At 43.2% G+C, this 27,648-nt stretch overlaps 1 protein-coding gene and 1 long non-coding RNA gene across 2 annotated transcripts in view; one reads left to right on the plus strand and one right to left on the minus strand.

Annotated features, from left to right (window-relative positions):
- Positions 1–27,648, minus strand: part of LOC137356470 (uncharacterized) — a 164,722-nt gene that overhangs the window by 33,633 nt on the left and 103,441 nt on the right. The gene's annotated exons all lie outside the window — the stretch shown is intronic.
- LOC137356330 (histone H1-like) lies at positions 17,516–18,191 on the plus strand (the record flags this gene model as incomplete). The annotated part of the gene is made up of 1 exon (XM_068022208.1): positions 17,516–18,191. A coding segment is annotated over one exon (660 nt), but the record flags the coding sequence as incomplete, so codon positions are not given.

A 27,648-nucleotide genomic window follows, 5' to 3' on the forward strand; every position in this document is an offset into this window, starting at 1 on the left:
CTCTTGATCTGTCAGTCTCTGGAATGTGAATGTGGCTCTTACTCTGTGTCTGTCTGTATTGGATTTGCCAGCAAGTGTTTTTCTTTCCTTTCTGTTCCTGATATGTGAATGTGAATTTTACTATGTACCTCTCAGTTACTGGTATGTGATTGTGGTTTTATTCTGTCTCCATGAGCCTATGATTAATGATTGCAGCTTGTGTCCAAGGCATGTCAGTATCTTGTTTGCACATGCCCATTCTTATGTGCATGTTGCTTTATGGGAAATGACTAAAGGATTTACTCTTTTTTCTGCCATATTACTTCTATGGCTTCAAGGGCTGGTCAGAGACTGGGAATTCTATGATGAGCAACTCATGTCCTAACTTAGTTTAGTTTAGAGATACAGCACTGAAACAGGCCCTTCGGCCCACCGAGTCTGTGCCGAACATCAACCACCCATTTGTACTAATCCTACACTAATTCCATGTTCCTACCACATCCCCACCTGTCCCTATATTTCCCTACCACCTACCTATGCTAGGGGCAATTTATAATGGCCAATTTACCTATCAACCTGCAAGTCATTGGCATGTGGGAGGAAACCGGAGCACCCGGAGAAAACCCACGCAGACACAGGGAGAACTTCCCAAAGTCTTTCCACCACCTACAAGCCACAAGTCAGAATTCTGATGGATTACTCTCCACTTGCTTGGTTGAGTGTAGCTCTAAAAACACTGAAGAAGCTTGATACCATCCAGGACAAATCAGCAGGCTTGATTATCTTACCATTCACCAGGTTATGCATTTACTCCCTCCACCCACCAGTGCACACTGTGTCCCATCTAAAAGATGTACTGCATCAACCTGAGGAAGTACGGTACAACAACACCTTCCAAACCCATGACATCTGCTACTGACTGGAACATGGGCAGGAAGCTTATGAGAACATTACCACCTGCAATTTCATCTCTAGTTTGCACAACATCCTGACTTCAAAATATAACACCATTCCTTCATCATCACTCAGCCCAAATTCTGGAACTCCCTGCCAATCACCACTTTTATGAATGACATTCATTCTGTAGCTGTTCATCAATGGTACAGTCTGAGTGCAGAACGTATTCAGCATCTGCCACTCTGATGGACAGGATCTGTTTGTTTATATTTAAGGAACAATGCAGGAACTCTTTCACACCTAGATCTGTCCAAATATCTGTCCTTCTTTGTATGGTATGTGTGTGAGGGATTCATTCTTTATCTCAGAATGTGGAATGTGACTATATTTATCTCTGTCACTTACTGATATGTGCATGTGCACTTTTCACTCTACCTGCCAGCTTCTGATGTGAGTGGATTTTTTTATGTACCTGTCATTTACTGATGAATTGAACGGTGGTTTTGGTTTGAATCGCTCACTTTCTGTTACGTGAATATGAGTATTCCTTCGTACTTGTCAATTACTGGTATTGAAGTACGATCTTTAAACTGCACCTAATACAAAGCAAAATACTGTTAATGCTGGAAATTGGAAATAAAAGCAGAAAATTCTGTAAATACACAGCAGGACTGCCAGCATCTGTGGAGACACAAACAGAGTTAGCCTTTCAGGTCAATGACCTTTCATCAGAAAGGTCTGTCCTGATCAAAGGTCATTGACCTGAAATGTGAACGGAATTTCTCTCTCCACAGGTGCTGCCAGACTTGCTGAGTATTTCCAGCATTTTCCATTTTCATTTACACTGTACATGGAGATGTACATGTTCTGGCAAGTGAATGTGGGATCAATATTTAACCTTTCAGTTCTGATATGCAAATGAGGATTTTACCCAGCATGTTGTCAGTTCCTGCAGTGCAATTATCTGATTTATTCTGTAACTTTATGATTGTGGTAATTGATTGTGGGTTTGACCCTACATCTACCAGTCTCTGTAATGTGAATGTGGCTATTACTCTGTATTTATCGGTGTACAATTTGTGAGTGTGTGTTTTGCTCTCTGTGTCTGTTTCTGACATGTAAATGTGGATTTTGCTATGTACCTCAGTTACTTTATGTGTATGTGCTTCATTCTGTTTCTGTCCATCTGTGGTGAGCTTCACATTTTCCCTGTACCTATCAGCATCACACTTCTTTGTATGGCCATTATTCTGCACTTGTTGGTTTATGGTAGTGCTTGAATTACTCTTTCCCTCTCATTCCCTGATATGCTACTGTAAATTTTCCTCTGTACTTGGAAGATTCCACTCTGTGATAATGTTGTTTCTCTGTCTGTCTGCGTCTGGTATGCTATTGTAAGATTCACTGTGTGCCCATCAGCTTCTGGTATTTAATTATGGAGTTCACATTGTAACATTCAATTTGATCTGTGTGAATCTGCTTCTACCTTGAACTGACAGTTTCTATTCTGTGAGTGTACATTTGCAAGTGCGCTTGTTAATTTCTGCTAAATAACTGTTTGTTTTACTCTGTGCATGTCAGTTGCTGCAATGGGAAGATGGGAAAGGTTTTTAATTCTGAAAATGGCAATTACCGATACGTAAATGTGGGTTTTACTCGGTAACTCTCATTCTCTGGTATTTGAGTTTGTTTCTTTTTATTCTGGTTAGCTGTCACACTCACTTCTCTGAAGTAAACATCTCATGAACCGTCTCCAACACATTTACTTCCTTCATTAAATAAGGAGTCCAAAACTGCACACAGTATTCTAGATGTGGTCTCACCAATGCCCTGTATAACTGAAGTACAACAGGCTTATTTTCATTTTCAATTCCTCACGTAATACTGGATAACATTCCATTTGCCTTCCTTCTGTCTTGCTGTAACTGCACCCTAACTTTTTTGACTCATGCACTAGAACACCTAGATCCCTCTCCAGAATTCTGCAGTCGCTCAGCACTGAAGTATTTTTTAATCTTCCTGACAAAGTGAACAACTTCCCATTTTCGCACATTGTACATCATCTGCCAGATTTCTGCCCACTCACTCAACCTACATATATCAGTCTTCAACTTCCTTATGTCCTCCTCACTACATACATTCCTACCTATCTTTGTTTCATCTGCAAATTTAGCTGCCATGTCATCACTCCCCTCATCTACGTCATTGATATAAATTGTAAAAAGTTGAGGCCCCAGCACTCGTCACATCCTGCCAATCAGAAAAGGGCCCATTTCTTCATTCTCTGTGTTCTGCCAGCCAGTCAATCTTCTATCCATGCCAATATGTTACCCATGAGCTCCTACTTTGCACAATAACCTTTTATGTGGCAACTTGTCAAATGCCTTCTGGAAATCCAGGTACTGTCTGTCAAACAGGTTCCCCTTTATCCACAGTGCATGTTAGTCCTTCAAGGAACTTCAATAAATAGGTTAAACATGATTTCCCCTTCACAAAACCATGTTGACTATTCCTGATGACCTTATGTTTCTCAAAATGCCCAGCTATAGCCTCCTCATCGATCAATTCTACCACCTTCCTCATGACAGGGGTCAAGCGAACTGGCCTATAGTTAATGTTAACTTTGCATCTCTCTCCACAGATGCTGCCAGACCTGAGTATTTCCAGCACTTTTTGTTTTGTTTCAAATTTCCAGCATCTGCAGTATTTTGCTTTTATATTACTGTAGTTACCCTGTCTCTGCTTCCACACCTTCTCGAATAGAGGGATTATATTTTCTACTTTCCAGTCTGATGTAACCCAGTTCACTTCAGCTAGCTCAACTTTCATGCCCACATAGCTGTCCTTATTTAAGTTTAAAATACTAGTCTTAGATCCACTCCTCTCATTTTCAAACTGGATGTAAACCTCAATCATATTGTGATCATTGCTACCAAGAGGTGCAGATACTCTGAGGTCATTAATTAATCCTGTCAAATTACACAATACCAAGTCTAATATAACCTGCTCGCTGGATGGTTCTAGAAGATGCTGCTCAAAGAAACTATTTCGAAAGCATTCTATGAAATCCTCATACAGGCTTCTGTTACCAATCTGATTTTTTCCAGTTTTTATGAAGATTAAAATCACCCATGATTATTTCCATCTCTTTATCACAAGCACCCATTAGTTATTCTTGTAGACTTCATCCTACATTGTGATTACTGTCTGCGGGCCTGTAGACTACTCCCACTAGTGCCTTTTTTCCCTGACTGTTCCTCATCTCCACCCAAACCAATTCTACATACTGATCTCCTGAACCAAGGACATGTCTAACTATTGCACTAATGCCATCCTTGATTAACAGTGCCACCCCTCCAACTTTACCTAGCTTCCTATTCTTCTTGAATGTTACACATCCCTCAATATTGAGGACACAATCCTTGTCATCCTGCAGCCATGTCTCCATAATGGCTATTAGATCATATTTATTTACTTCAACATGTGCTATCAGTTTCTTTACTTTGTTATGAATGCTCCGTGCATTCACATACAGAGCCTTTAGTTTTATCTTTTTATCCTTGTAACATCTAGTGTTGACTGTTGGTCTGCTCTTAGTTTTTTTTTCCTCTGTGTCCCTTCCTGCCATTCTCTGGCCTTCATTTCCCCGGTTTCTATTCTGTTTTCCTGCCTTGACTTTATCCCTTGGTTTGTTACATCTGCTAAAGCTTGTTCCCCTCCCCCTTTGTTTAGATCAAGTAACTCTCTACATCCCTAGTTATATGGTTTTCTCGAACACTGGTCCCAGCTTGGTTCAGGTATAGACTGTCCGAATGGTACAGCCTCCACTTTCCCTAGTACTGGTGCCAGTGCCCCACAAACTGAACCTGACTTCTCCCACACCAGTCTTGGCAGGTGTAAGTTTCACTGTATATCTCTCAATCCCTAGTCTACAATTTACCTCTGTTATTTTCGGATTTTGAGTGTGGCTTTATCTGTACCTGTCAGTTTGTTTTGTGTGAGTAACGCCTTATTCAGTACCTTTCAGCTTCAGTTGTGTGTGTGTTCTGGCTTGTAATTTGTCCCCCTCAGTATATGGTATGTGAGAGTGGATTTGACAGTTAATATTACATTCTTGTGTATATGAGTGGGAGTTCAAACTTTATCTTTGATTGTCTAGTAGCCAATTTAAGGTTTAACCTGCGCCCTTAAATGTCTCATGTGTAGCTGTGGTTTTTAACCTGTCTCTGTCACTGTCTGATATAAGAGTAAGGGTTTCAGTCTGGTTTTTGAGTGTGGATTTTCCACCACATCTCTACATTCTCTCGGATGTGAATGTGAATTTTAATCTATACATGCCAGTTTCTGACATTTGGCTGTGAGATTTACTTTGTACATTGTCATTCTCTGATATGTGACTGACAATTTTATTCTGAACATGTCAGTTTATATTCTATCTGTGTGAGTTTTAACCTGTATCTGTCAGTATCTGATATCTGAATCTTCTTAATTATGTTTGTGTTGCTCTGTATCTGTCAGTGTCTGAAGTGCAATTGTCAGGTTTACTTTGTACCTGTCAGTGTCTGTTGTGGATGAGAGACTTTCACTCTCTAACTGTTAACTTCTTGCAATTCATTATTGATTTCACTCTGTGTTTGTCAGTCTCTGGTAGTTAAGTACGGCATTTATACTGTATCTCCTCATTTCTGATATGTGGATGTAGATATTAATGTGTACCTGTTGGTTTCTCCTATGAGAGTCTGGGCTAAAATCAATTTCTGCCAGTTTCTCATATGTGAGGGTGGCATTTATTCTGTACCTGTTACTGTCTGAATTGTGAGAAGGTTTTAATCTTTCTCTGTCAGTTGCTGGTATGTTAATGTGGGTTCATTCTGGATCTTTCAATCTTTGGAATTTGAGTCTGTGCTTTACCCTATTTTGTTTCTGTTAAGTGAATGAGGGATTAAATTTGTACCTGCGCATTGATAGTAAATGAATGTAGTTTTTAGTCTGTACCTGTCAGTTTATGAAAAAATGAAGGTGGTTTTATTTCTCTATCTGCCAGATTCTGATATGTGACTGTTGTTTTATTCTGTACCTGTTATTTTCTGGGATATGATTGTGGTTTTTGATCTGTATCTGTCAGTTTCTATTACTTGAGTGAGTTTTACTTTGCACCAGTTGTCTTCTGGTATGTGTGTATCGGTTTTAAGCTGGACCCGTAATGTAAAGGTAATATAGTGTGGATTATTCTGTATCTTTCAAACTCTAGTGTATGACATGGGGCCTTTCTCTGAATCTGTTGATTTCAGCTCTGTAACTGTAAGTTTTAATCTGCAACTTACAGTTCCTGATAGGTGTGTGAGCTCATTTTCTTTTCTTCTGCAGCTATCAATGTCTGGTACAGAGGATGTGTGTTATTCTTATCTTTCAATTTCTGTCATTGAAGAATTGCTTTTCCTTTGAACTTCTCAGTCTCTGCAATGTGTCCATGGGTTTTACATGGTAACTGTCTCTGTTAAGTGACTCTGGTGTGATTCTCTATCTGACAGTCTCTTGCCTGTGAGTGGTTTTATTTTCTTCTCTGTAACTGTCAGTTTCCCTTCAGTGGCTGGAGGTTTTAATCTTCACTTAAACTCTTTAATAATTTGTAAATGTGAATTTCACTCTGTGTCTGTCTGTTTATATTATATGAATGAGTTTATTTTCATTTTGTAATCATCAGTTTCAGGTATCTGAGGGTGAGATTCACTGTCTCCAGGATGCACCCTCTTGTGAAATTGACAGACTGCCTTTTAATCTGATAGTGGGTTCTGCTTTTGAACTTTACCTAACTTTCAGCAGTATTGATTTGGAATGGATTGGATACAATGTCTGTCTCTTCTGCTTTGTTTGATTGCTGAATTGGAAATGTGTCTCTGAACTTGGGATCAGTGAGAGTTTCACTACATCTGCTCCTTGTGACTATGGAATGAAATGAAGGCCTAAAGGAGTGGTACTGTACCTTGTCAGTGATGGAAGGAGCCGACTGCACTTTCCCTTGTTCCTGGGAATCATCACATTCATTCTGCTCCCTTGAACTATTCACCGACAGTAAGGAAGAAAACTATGTATTGTAAGTCACGAGCAGTTGAGGTGGAAGCTGGAAAAGAGATTAATGTAACATTTCAATTAATAATCATTATGACTAATCACAAATGCTAACCAGAAATACAAAGAATATCACTGTCTGATTCCACTGCAGCTCTCAGCATCTGCTGACGAGGTGTCCTGGCAGTTCCATAACAATTTTGAGACATCCAGAAACAAGCCAACATCTACACTGCTCCAAGGTTGGAACGATCTGATGGAGCAGGGATATTTGTGCAGGTCAGCTTTCTATTTCCATCTGGCATTATAATATAATGACCCAAGAACTAGGAGCATGAGTAAGCCATTCAGCCTCTCGCGCCTGATCCACCATTCAATAAGATCATGTCGAATTTGATCTTGGCTTCATTTCCATTATCCTGCCTGGCCAATAACCCATTACTCCCTTGTAGATCAAAAGTTTAACTCATCCTTGAATATATTTCATTTTCCAGCCCCCACTACTCTCTGGTGCAGAGAATTCCATCGATTAATGACACTTTGAGAGAAGAAATTCTTCCTTACCTCTGTCTAAAATGGTAGACCCCTTATTCTGAAACTGTGCAACGTGGTTCTTGATTCCCTCAAGAGGGGAGTCATCTTCTCAGCATCTACTCTGTCAAGACCCCTCAGAATCTTACACTTTTCAATAAGATTAGCTCTGATTATTACAAACTCCAATGAGTGTAACACAACCTGCTCAACCTTTTGCTCATCAGACAGCCTCTTCATCTCAGGAACCAACTGAACGAATCTTGCCTGAACTGCATCCAATGCACGTATGCACGAAGGAGACCACAACTGTATCCACTATTCCAGGTAATGTCTCACCAACACCCCGCAAATTTGTAGCAAAACTTTCCTCCATTTATATTCCAGCCCCCTTGCAGGTAATGTCAAAAGTTTTCACTATTCACTTTTCAATAACAACAAACAGCGTGAAACCGGAGCTAAACCAGGAACAAGCATTACAGGTTTGAGAAGCAATTTTTTTGTTCATTACTTCTGCCATTTCCTTATTACCAAACTTGAACTTCCAATTTACATTCTCAACACTCACTTTCCTTACACTTTTCCTTTTCAAATGCCTGCAGAAACCCTTGTTATCTGTTATTACATTTCTAGTTAGCTTACTCCCATGCTCTAATTTCTTTGCCCCTGATTAACCTTTGGTCAGAATATATAGAATGACACAGAATGACTCAATCATCTGACCTACCACTCATCTTTGCACAATTCTCTGCCTTTTCATTCAGGTTGATGCCTTCCTTAACTTCTTTAATCAACCATGGATGGAGGATCCTCCCCTTGGAATTATTCTTTATAGTAGGGATATACTTATTTAAAGTATTCTGAAATATCCACTTAAATGTCTGCCACTGCTTCTCAATTGATCCCAGTTCACTTCAGCTAGCTCAGCTTTCATGCCCACATAGTTGTCCTTATTTAAGCTTAAAATACTAGTCTTCGACCCACTCCTCTCACTTTCAAACTGGATGCAAACTTCAATCATATTGTGATCATTGCTACCAAGAGGTGCATTTACTCTGAGGTCAATAATTAATCCTGTCAAATTGCACAATGTCAAGTCGAGCAAGTTCTAGAACATGCTGCTGGAAGAAAGTATCTCGAAAGCACTCTATGAACTCCTCATACAGGCTTCTATTACCAATCTCATTCTTTCCAGTTTATAATTATTTACTTCAGACATACAGCACTGAAACAGGCCCTTCAGTCCATCGAGTCTGTGCCAACCATCAACCACCCATTTAGACTAATCCTACATTAATCCCATATTCCTAACCCATCCCCACCTTTCCTCAATTCTCCTACCACCTACCTATACTCAGGGCAATTTATAATAGCCAATTTACCTATCAACCTGCAAGCCTTTGGCTGCGGGAGGAAACTGGAGCACCCGGCGAAAACCCACAGAGTCACAGGGAGAACTTGCAAACTCCACACAGGCAGTACCCAGAATTGGACCTGGGTCGCTGGAGCTGTGAGGCTGCGGTGCTAACCACTGCACCACTGTGTTGATTAAAACACCTGTGATTCTTTCCATCTCATTATCACAAGCACCCAATAGATATTCTTGTATCCTTCATCCTAAATTGCGATTACTGTCTGGGGGCCTGTAGACTGTTCCGACTAGTGCCTCTTTCCCTGACTATTCCTCATCTCCACTCAAACCGATTCTACATCCTGATCTCCTGAACCAAGGTCATGTCTAACTATTGCACCAGTACGATCCTTGATTAACAGTGCCAGCTCTCCACCTTTACCTTGCTTCCTATTCTTCTTGAATGTTACATATCCCTCAATATTGAGGACCTAATCCTTGTCATCCTGCAGCCATGTCTCCATAATGGTTATTAGATCATACTTATTTACTTCAACGTGTGCTATCAGTTCCTCTACTTTGTTATGAATTCTACATGCATTCACATAAAGGGCCTTTGGTGATATCTTTCTGTTATCTTTGTCACATCTAGTGTTGACTGTTGATCTGCTCTGAGGTTATTTCTCTCTGCCCCTTCCTGCCATTCTTTGGCCTTCATTTCCCATGTTACTATTGTGTTGAGTTGGAATGGATAGGATACAATGTCTGTCTCTTCTGATTTGTTTGATTGCTGGATTGGAAATGTGTCTCTAACCTTAGGATCAGTGAGAGTTTGACTACATCTGCTTCTTGTGACAATGCCATGAACTGAAGGCCTATGGGAGTGGTACTGTACCTTGTCTGTGATGGAAGGAGCCGACTGCACTTTCCCTTGTGCCTGGGAATCATCACATTCATTCTGCTCCCTTGAACTATTTGCCTACAGAAAGGAAGAAAACTATGTCTTGTAAGTCACGATCAGTTGAGTTGGAAGCTAGAAAAGAGATTAATGTAACATTTCAATTCATAATATTTATGACTAATCACAAATGCAAACCAAAAATACAAAGAATATCACTGTCTGATTCCACTGCAGCTCTCAGCATCTGCTGACGAGGTGTCTTGGCAGTTTCACAGCAATTTTGGGACATCCAGAAACAAGCCAACATCTACACTGCTCCAAGGTTGGGACGACCTGATGGAGCAGGGATATTTGTGCAGGTCAGGTTTCTATTTCCATCTGGCATTATAATGTAATAACCTAAGAACTAGGAGCAGGAGTCAGCCATTCAGCCTCTCCAGCCTGATCCACCATTCAATAAAATCATGTCTGATTTGATCTTGGCTTCAGCTCCATTATCCTGCCTGGCTAAAAACCCATTACTCCCTTGTAGATAAAAAAAAAAACTCATCCTGGAATATATTTAATCATCAGCATCCACTGCTCTCTTAGGTATAGAATTCCTTGGATTAATGACGCTTTGAGAGATGAAATTCTTCCTTACCTCCGTCTAAAATGGGAGACTCCTTATTCTGAAACTGTGCGGCGTGGTTCTTGATTCCCTCAAGAGGGGAGATATCTTTGCAGCATCTACTCTGTCAAGACCCCTCAGAATCTTACATTTTTTCGATAAGATTCGATCTGATTATTACAAACTCCAATGAGTGTAACACAACCTGCTCAGCCTTTTCCTCACAAGGCAACCGATTCATCGCAGGAAGCAACCGAACGAACCTTGCCTGAACTGCATCCAATGCACGTATACATCCCTCATGAGCGAAGGAGACCACAACTGTATCCAGTAATCCAGGTGAGGTCTCAACAACACCCTGCAGAGTTGTAGAAAGACTTTCCTACATTTATATTCCATCCCCCTTGCAATAAATGCCAACAGTCCGGCTCTGTTTTCACGATTCACTTTTCAATAACAACAAACAGCGTGAAATAGGAGCTAAACCAGGGGCAAGTATTACAGGATGAGTAGAGAAAACAGCCATGAATTTCAACAGCAGCTTCTTCACCTTTTGTCTCACTTACGCAGTGCACACGCAGCCCGAGAAATGCCTCTGCCTTCCGCCGCTCACTCCATGTTACAGGATCACTTCCTGCCTCACTCTGTTTCTTGCAAGTAAATGACGATCAGCAGCCGAGCTGGCGCAAGTGAGCGCATGCGCTCTAAAGGTTAGCAATCATCAGCGGTGTGGGCGGGGCTATGACGCGCATGCGCATCTTTAGGCAACGTTGTGAAATTCAATAAAATCAATTGGAACTTTATCCAGTTCAGTTTTTTTCACATTTTGAGCAATGAAACCGGGGCTGTGGGTAAGATAGTGATGTTTCCCTTCTGGGAGATTACCCCTTTGTGAAGTTCAATTTGAGATTATTCTCTGCAGTATGCTTGCTGTCCTTCAGCCCGGCTTCTCAAAGCAATCCTCTGAGGGAGTCGGTGTGTTTGCTGGGATCGCGCAGGAGTTAATATCTGACAATAACAGTCCTACATTCATGTCAGCAGATTTAAACTGTCGGTCACTGAGAGTCATAGCGAACGGTTTGAGCTGAAAGATTGCAGAGAGCTCAACAGGGCAGAAACAAGTTAAATTTGGGACATTGTGTGCCTCACTTTCGGACACGTCCTCGGAATGTGAGATTAATAATGTGGCTGCCTGTTGCACCATATCAGTGAGAGATGAGTTTGTATCGTCGCTCTCCCCTGGCGGAACTTTCGAGATGAAACAAATCTTACAGTTCAGCCTACAACTCAATAATTACAGGCTCAGTCGTGGGCAAAATATTGGAATCCATTCAGAGAGAAAGGATAAACTGTCACTTAGAAAGACAAAGATTAATCAAGCATAGTCAGCGTGGATTTGTGAAGGGAAGATCTCGTCTGATCAACTTGATCCAATTTCTTGAAGAAGTAACAAGGAAGTTGGATGATGGCACTGTAGTTGATGCGGTCTAGATGGATTTTAGCAAGGATTTTGACAAGGTCCCACATGGCAGACTGGTTAAAAAAAATAAAATCCCGTGTGATCCAGGAAAATACAGTAAGCTGGATGCAAATTAAGTTTAGTGGCAGGCAATAAATGGTAATTGTTAACGGGTGTTTTTGCGATTGGAGGGCTGTTTCCATTGGCGTTCCGCTTGGCTCAGGACTGGGTCACCTGCTCATTGTGGTCGATATTAATGATTTGAACGTAAATGTACGGAACATGAAGAAGAAGTTTACAGATGACATAAAAATTGGTCGTGTGATAGAAAACGAGGAGGATTGCTGTAGGCTGCAGGAAGATGTTGATGGTCTGGACATATGAGCAAAAAATGGCAAATGGAATTCAACCCGGATAAGTGTGAGGCGATGCATTTTGGGAGGTCAAACAAGGCAAAGGAATACACGATTAATGGGAATATACTGAGTTGTGTAGAGAATGTGAGGGACCTTGGAGTAAATGACCACTGACCCAGAAGGTAGCAGGACAGGTCGATAAGGTGGTTAAGAAGGCATATGGAATCCTTCCCTTTATTAGCCGAGGTATAGAATATAATAGCAGGAAGGTTATCCTGGAAATATATCAACCATTGGTTAGGCTACAAATTGAGTACTGTGTTCAGTTCTCATCACCTCATTATAGAAGTGATGTAATTGCATTATAGAGGGTACAGAGGAGATTTACAAGGACATTTTCGGGACCTAAAAATGCAGCTATGAGGAAAGATTGGGTGGGCTGGGATGTTCTCCTTGGAACAGAGAAGGGTAGATCTGATTGAAATATATTACATTTTGAGGCCTGGATCGAGTGGAGGTCAATGGCCCATTTGCCTTCATAGAGAGTGACAGGGCGGCAAAGACTTAAAGTGCTTGGTAGAAAGATTAGAGGGGAAATAAGGGAAAGTTTTCCTCACCTAGTAATGCAAAACTGGGCATCCATGAGGGTCTGTGGGCCATTCGGATTAATGTGTACAGTACTGGTCTCCTTATTTAAGGAAGGGTGTAAATGCGTTGGAGGCAGTACAGAGAAGGTTTACTAGGCTAATGCCTGGAATGGACGGGCTGTCTTAAGAGGAAATATTGGACAAGCAAAGCTTGTATCCGCTGGAACTTAGAGTAAGATGTGACTTGAATGAAACATATAATATCCTGAGGGGTCTTGACAGGGTGGATGTGGAAAGGATGTTTCCCCTTGTGGGAGAATCTATAACAAGGGGTCACTGTTTAGAAATAAGGGGTCGCACATTTAAGACAGAGATGAGGAGATTTTTTTTCTCATCGGGTCGTGAGACTTGGGAATTCTCTTCCTCAGAAGGCGAAGGAAGCAGAGACTTTGAATATTTTTCAGGTCCAGGTAAATAGATTCTTGACAAGAAAGGGTGTGTAGAAAACCGGGTCGAGCTGGAAATGTGGAGTAATCAGTTCAGAAATAAACTTATTGAATGGCAGAGCAGGCTCGAAGGGCCGAGTGGCCTACTCCTGCTCCTAATTCGTATGTTCGTATAAGATGAGCGAGGTACCAACAGCAGCAGAATTGTACTCAACCCCAATCTTTAAGCTCATGGCCCGGCATATCCCTCACTCTACAATTAACATCAAACCAGGAGACCAAACGTGATTCAATGAAGAGTGCAGCAGGGCATGCCAGAAGCAGCACCAGGCATACCTCAAAATGAGGTCTCAACCTGGTGAAGCTACAACACAGGATTACTTGCATGTCAAACTGCGTATGCAGCATCCGATAGACAGAGCCAAGCGATTTCATAACCAATGGATCAGATCTAAGTGCAGCAGTCCTGTCACATCCAGCCGTGAATGGTGGTAGACAACTAAACAACTAACTGGAGGAGGTGGCTCCACAAATATCCCCATCTTCAATGATGAGGGAGCCCAGCACATCAGTGCAAAAGATAAGGTTGAAGCTTTTACAACAATCTTCACTAGAAGTGCTGAGTTGATGATTCATCTCAGACTATTCCTGGAGGCCCCAGCATCACAGATGCCAGACTTCAGCCAATTCGAATCACTCCGTGTGACATCAAGTAATGACTAAAGGTGCTGGATACTGCCAAGGCTCTGGGTTCTGACAATGTTCTCCAATAGGACTGAAGACCTGTGCTCCAGAACTTGCTGGGCCCATAGCCAATCTGTTCCTGTACAGCTACAACACTGGCATGTACCTAGCAATGTGGAATATTCCCCAGGTATGTCTTGGACACCAAAAGCAGGACAAGTCCAAGCTGGCTAATTAGACCCCATCAGTCTACTCTCAATCATCAATAAAGTGATGGAAGGTGTCATCAACAGTGCCATCAAACGGCAGTTGCTCAGTAATAACTGGGTCAGTGACGCTCAGTTTGTGTTCCACCAGTGCCACTCAGCTCCTGACCACATTACAGCCTTGGTTCAAACACGGGCAAAAGAGCTGAACTCAAGAATGAGAAGAAAGTGACTGCCCTTGACATCAAGGCAGCATTTGACCAGGTATGGCATCAAGGAACCCGAGCAAAACTGAGGTCAATGGGAATCACGGGGAAAACTCTCTGCTGGTTGGAGTCATACCTAGTGCAAAGGAAGATGGCTGTGGTTGTTCGAAGTTAATCATCTGAACTCCAGGACATCACTGCAGGAGTTCGTCAGTGTGGTGTCCGAGGCCTAATCATCTTCAGCTGCTTCATCAATGACTTTCCTTCAATCATAAGGTCAGAAGTGGGATGTTCACTGAAGATTGCACAAGGCTCAGCACGATTCGTGACTCCTCAGCTACTGACGCAGTCTGTGTTGAAATGCAGCAAGACTTGGACAATATCCAGTCTTGTGCTGATAAGGGGCAAGTAACATTCACGCCACACAAGTGCCAGGCAACTACCATCTCCAGCAAGAGGGAATCTAACCATCTCCCCTTAACATTCAATGGCAATTAGCATCGCTGAATCCCCCACTATCAATATCCTCGGGTCTACCATTGACCAGAAACTGAACTGGAGTAGCCATATAAATACCGTGGCTACAAGAGCAGATCAGAGGATAGGAATCCTGCGACGAGCAAATAGCCTGCTGACTCCCCAAAGCTTGTCCACCATTTACAAGGCGGGAGTCAGGAGTGTGATGGAATACTCTCCACTTGCCTGGATGCGTTCAGATCCAACAACACTCAAGAAGCTCGACACCATCCTGGACAAAGCAGCCCACTTGATTGCCACCCCATGCACAAACATTCACTCCCTCCACCACCGACACACAGTAGCAGCAATGTGTACCATCCACATGATGTACTGCAGCAACACACCAAGGCTTTTTAGACAGCACCTTGCAAACCCGCGAACACTACCAACTAGAAGCACAAGGGTAGTAGATGCATGGGACCACCATCACCTGCCAGTTCCCCTCCAAATCACACATCATCCTGACTTCGAACTATATTGCCATTCCTTCACTGTCGCTATGTCAAAATTCTGGAACTCCCTTCCTAACAACACTATGATTGTACCTACCTCACATGGAGTGTAGCGGTTCAAGAAGCCATCTCACCACAACCTCCTCAAGGGCAGTTATGGATGGGCAATAAATGCTGGCCAAGCCAGCAACACCCACATCATATGAATGAATAAATCAAACAGGGTGGTGGTGGTCTGGAACTCACTGCCTGAAAGGGTAGTTGAAGTATAAACCTTCAAATCATTCAAAAGAAGTCTGGATATGCATCTCAAGTGCCGTAATCTGCCGGGTTACGGACCAAATGCTGGCAGGTGGGATTAGAATGGGTGGAAATTTTTTCGGCTGGCACAGATACGATGGGTCAAGTGGTTCCTTTCTGTGCCATAAACGTTCAATGTTTCTATGATACTGAGTGAAAGCATATCTCTCCTTCTCACCATCACCCAAGCCTCTCGCCCACTCCAGATCTTTCTCTCTCTGCCTTTTTTACGTTATTGATGCTGTCTCTCTCCCTCTGCCTTTGGTGCTGTATCTATGTTGGCGATACAGTTACTGAGTGTTATTCTATTGTAGTACTGATAGTCTCTCTCTCTCTCTCTCTCTCTGATGATACAGGTGAAGGTGAAATACTGTTGTTCAGTGTGATATGGACACACAGTTGGAAATTATAATAATAAAATCAAAATACTGCGGATGCTGGAAATCTGCAATAAAAACAAGAAATGCTGAAAATACTCAGCATGTCTGGTAGCATCTGTGGAGGGAGAAGCAGAGTTAACGTTTCGTGTCAGTGACCTTTCTTCGAACCGCTTCACCCCATGTCACCTTCACCTGTATCATCAGAGAGAGAGACACACACAGACAGACATAGTCCCTCACTCGCTCTATCAGTACTACAATAGAATGCATACATAAAACACTCACTATCGTGAACATAGATACAGCACCAAAGGCAGAGGGAGAGACACAATTCCGAAGAAAGAATCACTGACCCGAAACGTTAACTCTGCTTCTCTCTCCACAGATGATGCCAGACCTTTTGGAAATGTAAGACTGATACACTCTCTCTCTCCCTCTCTCACCCCTCTCTCTCTTTCACTCTCCCTCTCTCTGTCCCTCTGTTGTTGTATATTAAAGGGTAATGGTGTTATTGAGCGTGTTATGGACACGCTGAACAGACGGTGTCTTCAGTCCTGCATCGAAGGACGGAGAGAACCAACCTGTCACTGCCTGGAACAAAAAAAAAACACAGCGTCTGAATGTGGGATTATTCTGGAACTGGACATCTCTCCTTGTTGACAATGGGATGTCTGGGACACCTGGAAAAATATGGATAGACTATAGGAAGAGACAGTCGATAATTTGTATTTTCACCGTCAGGAAACATGTTTATATGTGCGATCAATAACATCAAACCGGACAGTAGTTTGAACACATTCAAAGCTGTGATTTGCTCTTGCCGTCGAACCTAATAAACAGACAACATTCGCAGCGCCAGTCTCAGAGTGTTTAACACTTACTGAGTCTAGAAAATACAAATACCCACCGTGAATCCGCAGCACAGGCCGAGCGGAGGGGAAATCCTGTCCTGGGAACGCTAAATTGAGCGAACAGTTCGGCCTAAGATTGTGTGGATGTGAATATTGTGGAAGAGAGTGTATTAAAGGGGCGGGCGCGTTAGTCTAATGCCACTGTGTTTGTGGGTCTGGTCTCATCGCCGGATTTCCGAGTCCCTCTTGTGTAAAATAACAAGATTTTCCAGTCAAAGAAGCACTTTGCTCCCCTTCTAATCCTCAAAGTGGGAATTCAGTGTTGTTTGTTTGTTGATTTCAAGATTTTAATCGAAAAGTATGGAACATGTCAGCGATCGGCTGAGAAAGAGTCATCAGTGCAGCAATGAAACGGGTTTCAGTCGAAAATGGAGTCTTTACTTCAAGTGAAACCTTTGTGACAGCAAACATTCTGATGTCAGAGACAGGAAGGATCTAGCCTGGGACTCTGGAATACCCGAATTTCAGTGGAATTGGAGAGTTTCGTACCAGAGAGAAACACAGAGAGGCAGCAGGAGCCGGGAGCTGACAGCAGGTTGTCTCCGCCCCGTCCGCTCGCTGCCTTTAAGTTGCTCAGTGCCGCCACCACCAGCTTCATTTCTGACCCAGTTCTGACTGACAGAGAGACTTTGTGCAGAGTCCTGGACATGACCGATACTGCAGCCGCCGAAACGGCTCCTCCAGCCGCCGCCGCTCAAGTCAAGACTCCCAAGAAGAAGAAGGCGGCTCCCCGGAAAGGGTCAGGCGGTCCCAAGTTGGGCGAGCTGATCCTCAAGACTGTGGCTGAATGCAGTGTCCGCAGTGGGATGTCACTGCAGGCAATAAAGAAGGCTCTGCGTGTTAAAGGTGTCGATGTGGAGAAGAGCAAGTTCCCGATCAAGCAAAGTATCAAGCGGCTTGTGGCGAAAGACTTCCTGGTGCAGACGAAGGGCACGGGGGCCTCCGGCACCTTCAAAATCGCGAAACAGGAAAAGAAGGGAAATGTGGTGAAGAAGATTAAGACAGGAGCAGCCAAGAGATCTTTAGTGAAGAAAACAGCTGCCAAGAAACTGATAACAAAGAAAACAGCCAAGAAATCCCCAGGGAAGAAAATAGTCGCCAAGAAAGTGAGCAGCAAGAAGACGGCAGCCAAGAAAGTGAGCACCAAGAAGGCGGAAACACCAAAGAAGGCGGTAAAGAAAGCAACGCTTCCAAAAAAATCTCCAGCGAAGAAAGCTAATAAAGCCAAGAGGGCCACGGGCGGAAAGCCGCCCAAGAAAGTCCAATCATCAAGGGGCGGGAAGAAGCCGAAAGCAGCAAAGGCTCAGAAAGCAGCCCCTGGAAAGAAGTGAAAGAGCACGGGAAACTTGTAGACATCTGAACACAAAGGCTCTTTTCAGAGCCACCCACGTCTCTCAGGAAAGAGCTGATCCCCGATCAAATGATCCCTGTCCCGCAGTCGTGTGCACATTTCACCTAGAAATGATTTGAAGTAAATCCAGGTTCCCTGGTGACTCTCAACCCAGCCCTTCCTCACTCTCTGTAACAAATCAGGGATGTCCGGGCCTCACTGTACCCGGGTATATGTTCGGTGAAGTCTCAGTTCATGCTCGTTTCAGGGCGACAGCCTGTAACACAGTAACACGGGCGAGATACCCCGCGTCACATCTCAAACCCCAATACATGATTTTGTATAATTCAGCTGGGGTTCGGTTTCAGTAAACTGCTCAATCCGTCTGGGAGGAGAGGTGTGCCGAAACAGGTTGACTTGTGATCGGAAGCACTGCACTTAGGCGGGTGTATTACGAACTTTTAATTGTAACAGATCCTTATTTAAAGCGTTAATTTCTGTTATCTGTGACTATCAATGTCGAATCTCCAGGTTTTATGCTGAGCTCTAATGTCGAGAACTGTTTTTTTTTGAATTGGCGGTTCGAGCAAGTGGGAGGCGGAGCGAGAGGATCAAAGACATTTCTCTGTTCTGTCTGTCACTCAGTTTCCTCCAGACCCGCCTCTGGCTCTCTGTCTCTTTCTCAGTCAGGTCGGAGCAGGCTGTATAAAAAGGCAGCAGAAAATACTCGTTTCTCATTCAGAATCGGGTTGTCTGAAGAAGCGTCATGACAGGACGAGGTAAAGGAGGCAAAGGACTGGGTAAAGGCGGAGCAAAGCGGCACCGCAAAGTGCTTCGTGATAACATCCAGGGCATCACCAAGCCTGCAATTCGCCGCCTGGCTCGCCGTGGCGGAGTGAAGCGCATCTCGGGTTTGATCTATGAGGAGACCCGCGGGGTGCTGAAGGTTTTCCTGGAGAATGTGATCAGAGATGCGGTCACCTACACTGAGCACGCCAAGCGCAAGACGGTCACCGCCATGGATGTGGTGTACGCTCTGAAACGCCAGGGCCGCACTCTCTATGGATTCGGCGGCTAAACAAATCGACCTTGTCTACCAAAAACAAAAGGCTCTTATAAGAGCCACCCAAAACCTCATATAGAGATAAGTGACCTTGAAACTGCAGCGGGGATGTCTTGGGATGTGAAATTGTTGTAGCTCAACCAATGTTATGTGAACTTTATCAGATCAGTATTGCATTCTCTTCTAGTCACTTTCCGTGTCACATTTTTTCACTGTCTTCTTCTGTTCCATGTTAAATAACCGCGTCATGAATTAAAAGGTTGCATTTGATAATGTCTATTGCCGACCTGAACTGCCGGTAAAGATGTAAAAAAGGATTTACTCCCGTTAGAGTAAGAAATGGCCGGAGCTTTATTCCCGCCAGAGACCGAACAGGGAATGAATCCCAATTCAAACCGTGTTGGAAGAGACGGAGGGGGAATCGAGGGCCGAAAAATGAAGCTCCAAGCAATGAGATTTTATAATTGTTCCCGCCGAATTCGGTTTTATTTAATCTTTGAGTAGTTTGCTAATTTGAAATTGGCGGGCTTTTTGAAATTGATGAAATTTCAGTTGCAGTTCAACCAATCAGGGAGCAGCAATTCCCACCGCCCTTTTCCATCGTTTCAAATTGGATGATGGACGGGGTTTCATCCAATCACAACATTAGGGCGGTCCTTCGACTGTCTTAAATCGGCAGTCCCTGAGCAGCTTCAGCATTAAACGCGACATTGTGTAACGACACCGTAGATAATGGCCAGAACCAAGCAGACAGCGCGCAAATCGACTGGAGGGAAAGCTCCGCGCAAGCAGCTGGCTACCAAAGCGGCCCGCAAGAGCGCTCCAGCCACGGGCGGAGTGAAGAAGCCTCACCGTTACAGACCCGGCACTGTGGCTCTGAGGGAGATCCGCCGTTACCAGAAATCCACCGAGCTCCTCATCCGCAAACTGCCCTTCCAGCGCCTGGTGCGGGAGATCGCACAGGACTTCAAGACAGACCTGCGCTTCCAGAGCTCTGCCGTCATGGCCCTGCAGGAGGCCAGCGAGGCTTACCTGGTGGGGCTCTTTGAGGACACCAACCTGTGCGCCATCCACGCCAAGCGAGTCACCATCATGCCCAAAGACATCCAGCTGGCACGCCGCATCCGCGGGGAGCGAGCCTAAACTGACCCTGCCCTGAACTGAGTTCGGCATCAAATACCACAACGGCTCTTTTAAGAGCCACCAAATCGACAAAAGAAAGAGTTGTGATCTCTTGTTCATTCCAGCACATAAACGTCTCAGAAGGTTTTGACCACTTATTTACTAATAGCCGGGAGACACAAATACTTTTGTCTGCATCCGGCAGCTGGAGATTTCATGACGTGTCTGTTGTAAGATCTCGAGTCGCGATCCCAATGTGCACAGCGCATTTTAATAGACCGGCGATCGTTTTAGGACTGAACAAACGTTTGTGGTACAACAAGGGTAGAATGGTAAAAGTGCCTTTCCAATAGGGTCTGAGGGAATTAAAATGCATTTCATCTGATGAGCAGCTAAATGCCAAAATCCAGTACACTTCATTCCAACACAAAACAATGATAACAGTATAATATTACAGTCTTTCAGACAGTAACCAGCCCTTTCACAGATAAAGTGGGTGGCTCTGAAAAGAGCCTTTGGGTTCACAGATTCAAGTCAGGCCTCTTCACTTGCCCTTCGTGCTCGGAGCGCTGGTTTTCTTGGGCAGCAGCACGGCCTGGATATTAGGCAGCACCCCGCCCTGAGCAATGGTCACCCCTCCCAACAGCTTGTTCAGCTCCTCGTCGTTGCGGACGGCCAGCTGCAGGTGTCTGGGGATGATGCGGCTCTTCTTGTTGTCCCGGGCCGCGTTGCCGGCCAGCTCGAGGATTTCAGCTGTCAGATATTCGAGCACAGCAGCCAGATAGACCGGGGCTCCGGCACCCACCCGCTCAGCATAGTTCCCCTTTCTGAGGTGGCGGTGAACACGGCCGACCGGGAACTGTAATCCAGCTCGGGAGGAGCGAGACTTGGGTTTGGCCCGAGATTTACCACCGGTCTTCCCTCTTCCAGACATTGCCACAATCTCACAAACACTTTCACGAAGAATGCTGAAATCCGCCCACATTCCTCCTCCTTGTACCTTCTGGAGGAATGGTGTTGGGGACACTGCTGATTGGTCAGTCAGCACTCGGTGTCATTGTGCTGTATATGTAACCAATCAGAGAGCTGCTCAATTCACCAATCACAAGAATTGAGAGCGAAAAATAAGAGCGTGAATTTGTCAGCCTCCCAACGATTTTTCACATTTGAAAAGCCCGCCAATATATTTGTAAAACAAGGGGCGGCTTCAATGTTGAATATTACATTTATAGGTCACATTGTTTTACAGAAAACATTGTAAAAACCTTTTATTTTTTTTATTCCACATTTTGTCCCTGATTGTTCCAGATTCGCTTTTGTAATCCGCCATGTATTCTGCTTTATTCTTTTCTTTTTATGATACTGTCTGTAACCAGCGGCTGAAAGCCTCATTCACAGTATCCTGCAACCGGACACTTTTCAGGTCAATTTTCATAATAATTCTACATCACTGATTATAGATTGATCCCTTTTCGTGGAGGACAAAAGAGGAGTAGAGATATTCTGTGTTATGTGCCAAAAAACCTATCTGCCGACATCCCTGACCTTCTGACTCCCTCTGTTACTGTCTCTTCAATTATTTCCATTTTGTTGGAACTGGCCCGTTACTTTTTCATTCTCTACCTATCATTCCACCACGCATCTATTTAGGCCCAGGCAGACTAGGTGGTCGGGTGGTTAACGCGATTGACAACTAATTCATTGAGCTCTGCCGACGTGGCTTCAAATCGTTTGTCTGTGAAATGTTTCTCTTAGCTGGTTGTCACTGAAGAGCACCGACTTCAGATGTCTTTTTACGAATGTGCTGGGTCTTTCATTCTGAACAAGAACAAAGAACAGTACAGCACAGGAACAGGCCCTCCAAGCCTGCGCCGATCTTGATGCCTGCCTAAACTAAAACCTTCTGCACTTCCGGGGTCCATATCCCTCTATTCCCATATTTAATTAAAAGCAAAATACTGCGGATGCTGGAAATCTGAAACAAAAACAAGAAATGCTGGATTCACTCAGCAGGTCTGGCAGCATCTGTGGAAAGAGAAGCAGAGTTAACGTTTCGGGTCAGTGACCCTTCTTCGGAACTCCGTCAAGTTGCCTCTTAAACGTCTCTATGGTACCTGCTTCCACCACCTCCCCCGGCAACAAGTTCCAGGCACTCACCACCCTCTGTGTAAGGATCTTGCCTCGCACATCCCTTCTAAACTTTGCCCCTCTCACCTTAAACCTATGTCCCCAGGAAATTGACTCTTCCACCCTGGGGAAAAATCTTCTGATTATCCACTCTGTCCATGCCACTCATAACTTTGTCAACCTCAATCCTGTCGCCCCTCTACCTCCGTCGTTCCAGTGAAAACAATCCGAGTTTATCCAACCTCTACTCATAGCTAATGTCCTCCAGACCAGGCAACATCCTTGTAAACCTCGTCTGTCCCCACTCCAAAGCCTCCACGTCCTACTGGGAGTGTGGCGACCAGAATTGCACGTGTGGCCTAACTAAAGTTCTGTACAGCTGCAGCGTGACTTGCCAATATTTATACTCTATGCCCCGAATGATGAAGGCAAGCATGCTATATGTCTTCTTGACTACCTGATCCACCTGCGTTGCCACTTTCAGTGACCTGTGGACCTGTACGCCCAGATCTCTCTGCCTGTCAATACTCCTAAGGATTCTGCCACTTACTGGATAATTCTCACCAGTATTAGATCTTCCAAAATGCATTACCTCACATTTGTCTGGATTAAACTCCAAATGCCACGATGGAATACGAGAAAGAACTTTATCTGCACTGAATGGTAATGACCTGGCACTCACTGACCACAAGGGTGGAAGAAGCTGAGGCAGTTAATGACGTCAAGAGGATATTGGGATGGCATCTGAAGGAAATAAACTTGCAGAGCTACAAGGATCGTGTGGGGAAATGAGTGTGACTGGAATAATCTATGGAGAGCTGGCATGGAGTCGATGGGCCCAATGGCTTCCTTCTGTGCTGGAAATATCTGTACGTTTACTATTTGTTTGAGACTGTAACATGATTATTTTAAAGGCTTTTCAATATATAGTAGCCATAAAAAGAACCCACAGGTCCATTTTATGTGAGAACTGCATAGATGATGAGAATTTTATCAATTGCTCTGACATTTTTAGATAGTTTAATTCAAGTTCCAGAATTAAAGCCTGACATTCAACAGGGCAATAAAGATGGTCATTGTGATGGCCAGGAATCAAAACTAACTCAACTGCTTGGAAAGCAGCTTTGCTCACCAATATAACAAGATTGTTTCTGGAAACAGGCCCCTCAGGCTTCATTTATGGAGCAACTACACACAATAGCCTTCTGATTAATCAAATGCTTTGCAAGCATTTTAATCTGATACTTTTAGTTGATGTCAATCAAAGCAAAATACTGCGGATGCTGGAAATCTGAAATAAAAACAGAATGTAATGTAAATACTCTGATGTAAGATCACAGACCTGAAACGTTAAATCTGTTGCTCTCTCTGCAGGTGCTGCCAGCCCTGATGGGTATATCCTGCACTTTGTTTTCATTACCACGTTTATGTTACCATTGAAGGATAGAATCATTGAATGGTTGCATCACAGAAAGAGGACATTCGGCCCATTCTGTCTGGGCCAGGTTTCTGCAGAGCAGCTCACCTAGTCCCACTCCCCGGCCTTTTCTCCATAGCTTGGTAATTTTGATTTATTCTTCATATCATTATCCAATTCTCTTTGGCAGGGCTCTATTGAATGTGTTTCCACCACACTCTGTTATTTCTCTCCAATTAAAATAGTTACAAATGAATGGTTCTCTCGTTGCACGACTCACTTTCGGCCAGAAGATGGCACCAGCCACAATCATTTGCTCCTTACGGTTTTTGTATGCACGTCTCCATTGCGATGGACCTGTTGCTGCCTGGGGAGCTTGTCAAGCCCACCATGTCGAAAGGGACAAAGGCAGTGACCAAGCACAACAGCTCCTTGTAGATCTCCACAATGTACAGAAATAAAGCACCAAGCACAACGGCTCTTTTAAGATCCACTCACAGCCTCTCTGAAATAATCGATTTGCTGAAGTGATTTCAATACCAACTGTTCAAATTTCAGCCCAGTTAACTTTGAGTTCTCAAACAAGCACGTTCACCAACCGGTTCAAACATTGTGTCACTTATTAATTCCCTGCCCTACAAACTAAATATCGTCCAATGATCGCCATTGTACCTGACAGTTTCTGGTACGGGAGTATTGATTTAATCTGTATCTGTCAGTTTTTGGAGTATGATGTGGGGTTTACACTGTACCTGTCATTCTGTGGTGTGTGAATGTTGGTTTTATTTTCTGGTATTTAAATATGTATTCTGTTCTGTACCTGTCAGTTTCTGGTATGTGTGTAGTTTTCACTTCGTGTTTGTCAGTTTCTGCTATGGGAGTATGGGATTTACTCGACATTTGTCTGCCGCTGAAATGTGAGTGTGCGTTTGAACCTTTAATTCCTTTGTGCCTTACAGTATTGATCTTTACCTATCAGTTTCTGCAGTGTGTGTGGGGTTTGCTTCATGCTTCTCTGTTTCTGGTATGTTTGCATAATTTTACTCTGCTCTCACAGGTGAGTGTTGTTTTCTTGTCTATTTTGCTGTATCATTCAGGTTCTGGTATGCAAATGGAAGTTTCACTCTATATCTCTCAATCCCTAACCTGTAATTTGTCTGTATCTGATTGTGAGTGCAGGTTTTTTTTCTGCTCCTGACTGTCACAGGTAATGCAGAGTTTATAGAAAGGGAGAAACTTAAAACAATCATCATCACTAGGAAAAAAATACTCAGCAAACCATTAGGATTGAAGGTAGACAAGTCCCCAGGTCATGATAGCCTTCATCCTAGGGTCTTAAAGGAAGTTGCAGCAAGATAGTGGATCCATTGGTTATAATATTTCAAAATTCCCTGGATGCAGGAAAGGTTCCAGTGGATTGGAAAAATGCCAATATAACGCCCTTCTTCAAAAAGGGAGGAAGGCAGAAAGTAGGAAACTATAGACCAGTTAGTTTCACATCCATCTATATTGGGAAATTGTTAGAATCCATTATTAAGAATGTAATAACAGGTCATTTGGAAAGTCAAAACGCAATGCATCAGAGTCAGCATGGTTTTATGAAGGGTAAATCGTGTTTTTACTAATTTGCTAGAGTTCTTCGAACACGTAACAAGCAAAGTGCATAATGGAGATCCTGTAGATGTAGTATATCTGGACTTTATGAAGGCATTGGATAAGGTGCCGCACAAAAGGAAAGATCACATGTGGTTAGGGCCAATTTATGGGCTTGGATAGAGGATTGGCTAATCAACAGAAAACAGAGGTTCAGTATAAATGGGTCTTTTTCTGGTTGGCAAGATATAACTAGTGGGGTGTCACAGGGTTCGGTCCTTGTGACCCAACTATTTACAATCTATATTAATGACTTGGATGCAGGGACAGAAGGCACTATAGCCAAATTTGCTGATGACATGAAAATAGGTTGGATAGTAAGTTGCAATAAAGAAATAAGAAATTTACAAATGGATATGGATAGGTGAAGTGAATGGGCCAAAATGTGGCAGATGGAGTTTCACGTGGATAAGTGTGAGGTTATCCATTTTGGTCAGAAGAATAGAAAGTCAAATTATAATCAAAATGGAGAGAAACGTCAGAGTGCTTTGGAACAGAGGCATGTTGGCGTTCTCGTGTGTGAATTGCAGAAAACTGGTATGCAGATGCAGCAGGTATTAAGGAACCCAAATGGAATTTTGGCATTCATTGCGAAAGGAAAAGAGTATAGAAGTAGGGAAGTGTTGCTGCAACTGTACAAGGTATTAGTGAGACAGCACCTGGAGTATTAAGTACAGTTTTGGTCCTCTTACTTGAGGAGGGATGTCGTTGCATTTGAGGCAGTTCAGAGGAGGCTCACGAGACTGATTCCAGAGATGAGGGGTTTGTCTTATGAAGAGAGATTGAGCAGTTTAGGCCTTTGCTCTTTAGTGTTTAGAAGAATGAGGGGAAATCTAATTGAGGTATATAAGATGATTAAGGGGATTAACAAAGTAGACAGAGAGGATGTTTCCTCTTGTGATGCAAACTAGAACGAGAGGTCATAGTTTCAGAATAAGGGGTAGCAGATTTAAAAGAGAGGTGAGGAGAAATTACTTCTCTCAAAGGGTCGTGAGACTGTGGAATTCACTACCCCAGAGTGTGGTGGATGACGGGACGTTGAGTAAATTTAAGGAGAAGATGGTCAGATTTTCCATTAATATTGGGTTGAACGGTTATGGAGAACGGGCAGGAAAGTGGAGTTGAGGCAGAAATGAGATCAGCCATGATTTTATTGAATGCCGGAGCAGGTTTGAGGGGCTGAATTGTCTACTCCTGCTCCTAGTTTTTATGTTCTTTTATGTGAGAAACATCTTAGTCTGTGTTTTGAAGCCTCAGATATATCTGCGTGTAGCTTGAATTCTGTCCTTGTCAGTTTCTGGTCTGTGAGTCTATCATTGTGGGTTCAATCATTACCCAGAGCTCAGTTTAACTGGTGAAATTTACAGGCTCCTTTTTTTTTTGCTCTATTTAACAAAGATCTTTGCCATTGTTTCTGACTGAGAATTCATTTATTATTTTAAAGACTGTGCTTTGGTTCTCATTGAAAGAAAACTGAAGCTCAGCTATATGGGAGCTGCACATGGATGATGAGAGTATTTTGTCAATTTTATTTTGGAAATTACATTGACAATTAAGGTATCAATGCAGCTGGATGGTATTAGAATTGATACCTGACCTGCAGGAAGGAACCGAGGTCAACAGCTTGGAAGGCAGCTTTGGTCAGCATTAAACCACCATCACTCAATGAGTTTGACATATGTAAATGTGTATTTTATTCAGTAACCTGTATTTTCTATTTTGTGATTACATCTGGTTCCAATTCATCATTTCAGGCTCCAGTACTCTGTGTGAGGTGGGATTAATGTGGTGTATGTCAGTTTCTGCTACTCCCTGTGAGTATGAATATACTTTTGTACCAATCAGTCTCTCAAACTGAATATGTGTACGGATAAATTCATTTCTCATCAGTAACTGGCACTGACAGTGAGCCTGAGATTCATTCAATATCTCTGTCTCTGGTATTGTATGTGAATGTGTTGTTTATTCTGTGGCTCTCATTGTGCTTTTTATTCTCTACTACTCCATGTCAATGAAATTTGCCCTGTGTTCACCAGTTTCATGTACTATAATTGAGTATGGGATGCATTATATAGCTGTCATTCTCTGATCT

The sequence above is a fragment of the Heterodontus francisci genome, chromosome 45, assembly GCF_036365525.1.
Source record: "Heterodontus francisci isolate sHetFra1 chromosome 45, sHetFra1.hap1, whole genome shotgun sequence".
Classification (NCBI taxonomy): Eukaryota; Metazoa; Chordata; class Chondrichthyes; order Heterodontiformes; family Heterodontidae; genus Heterodontus; species Heterodontus francisci.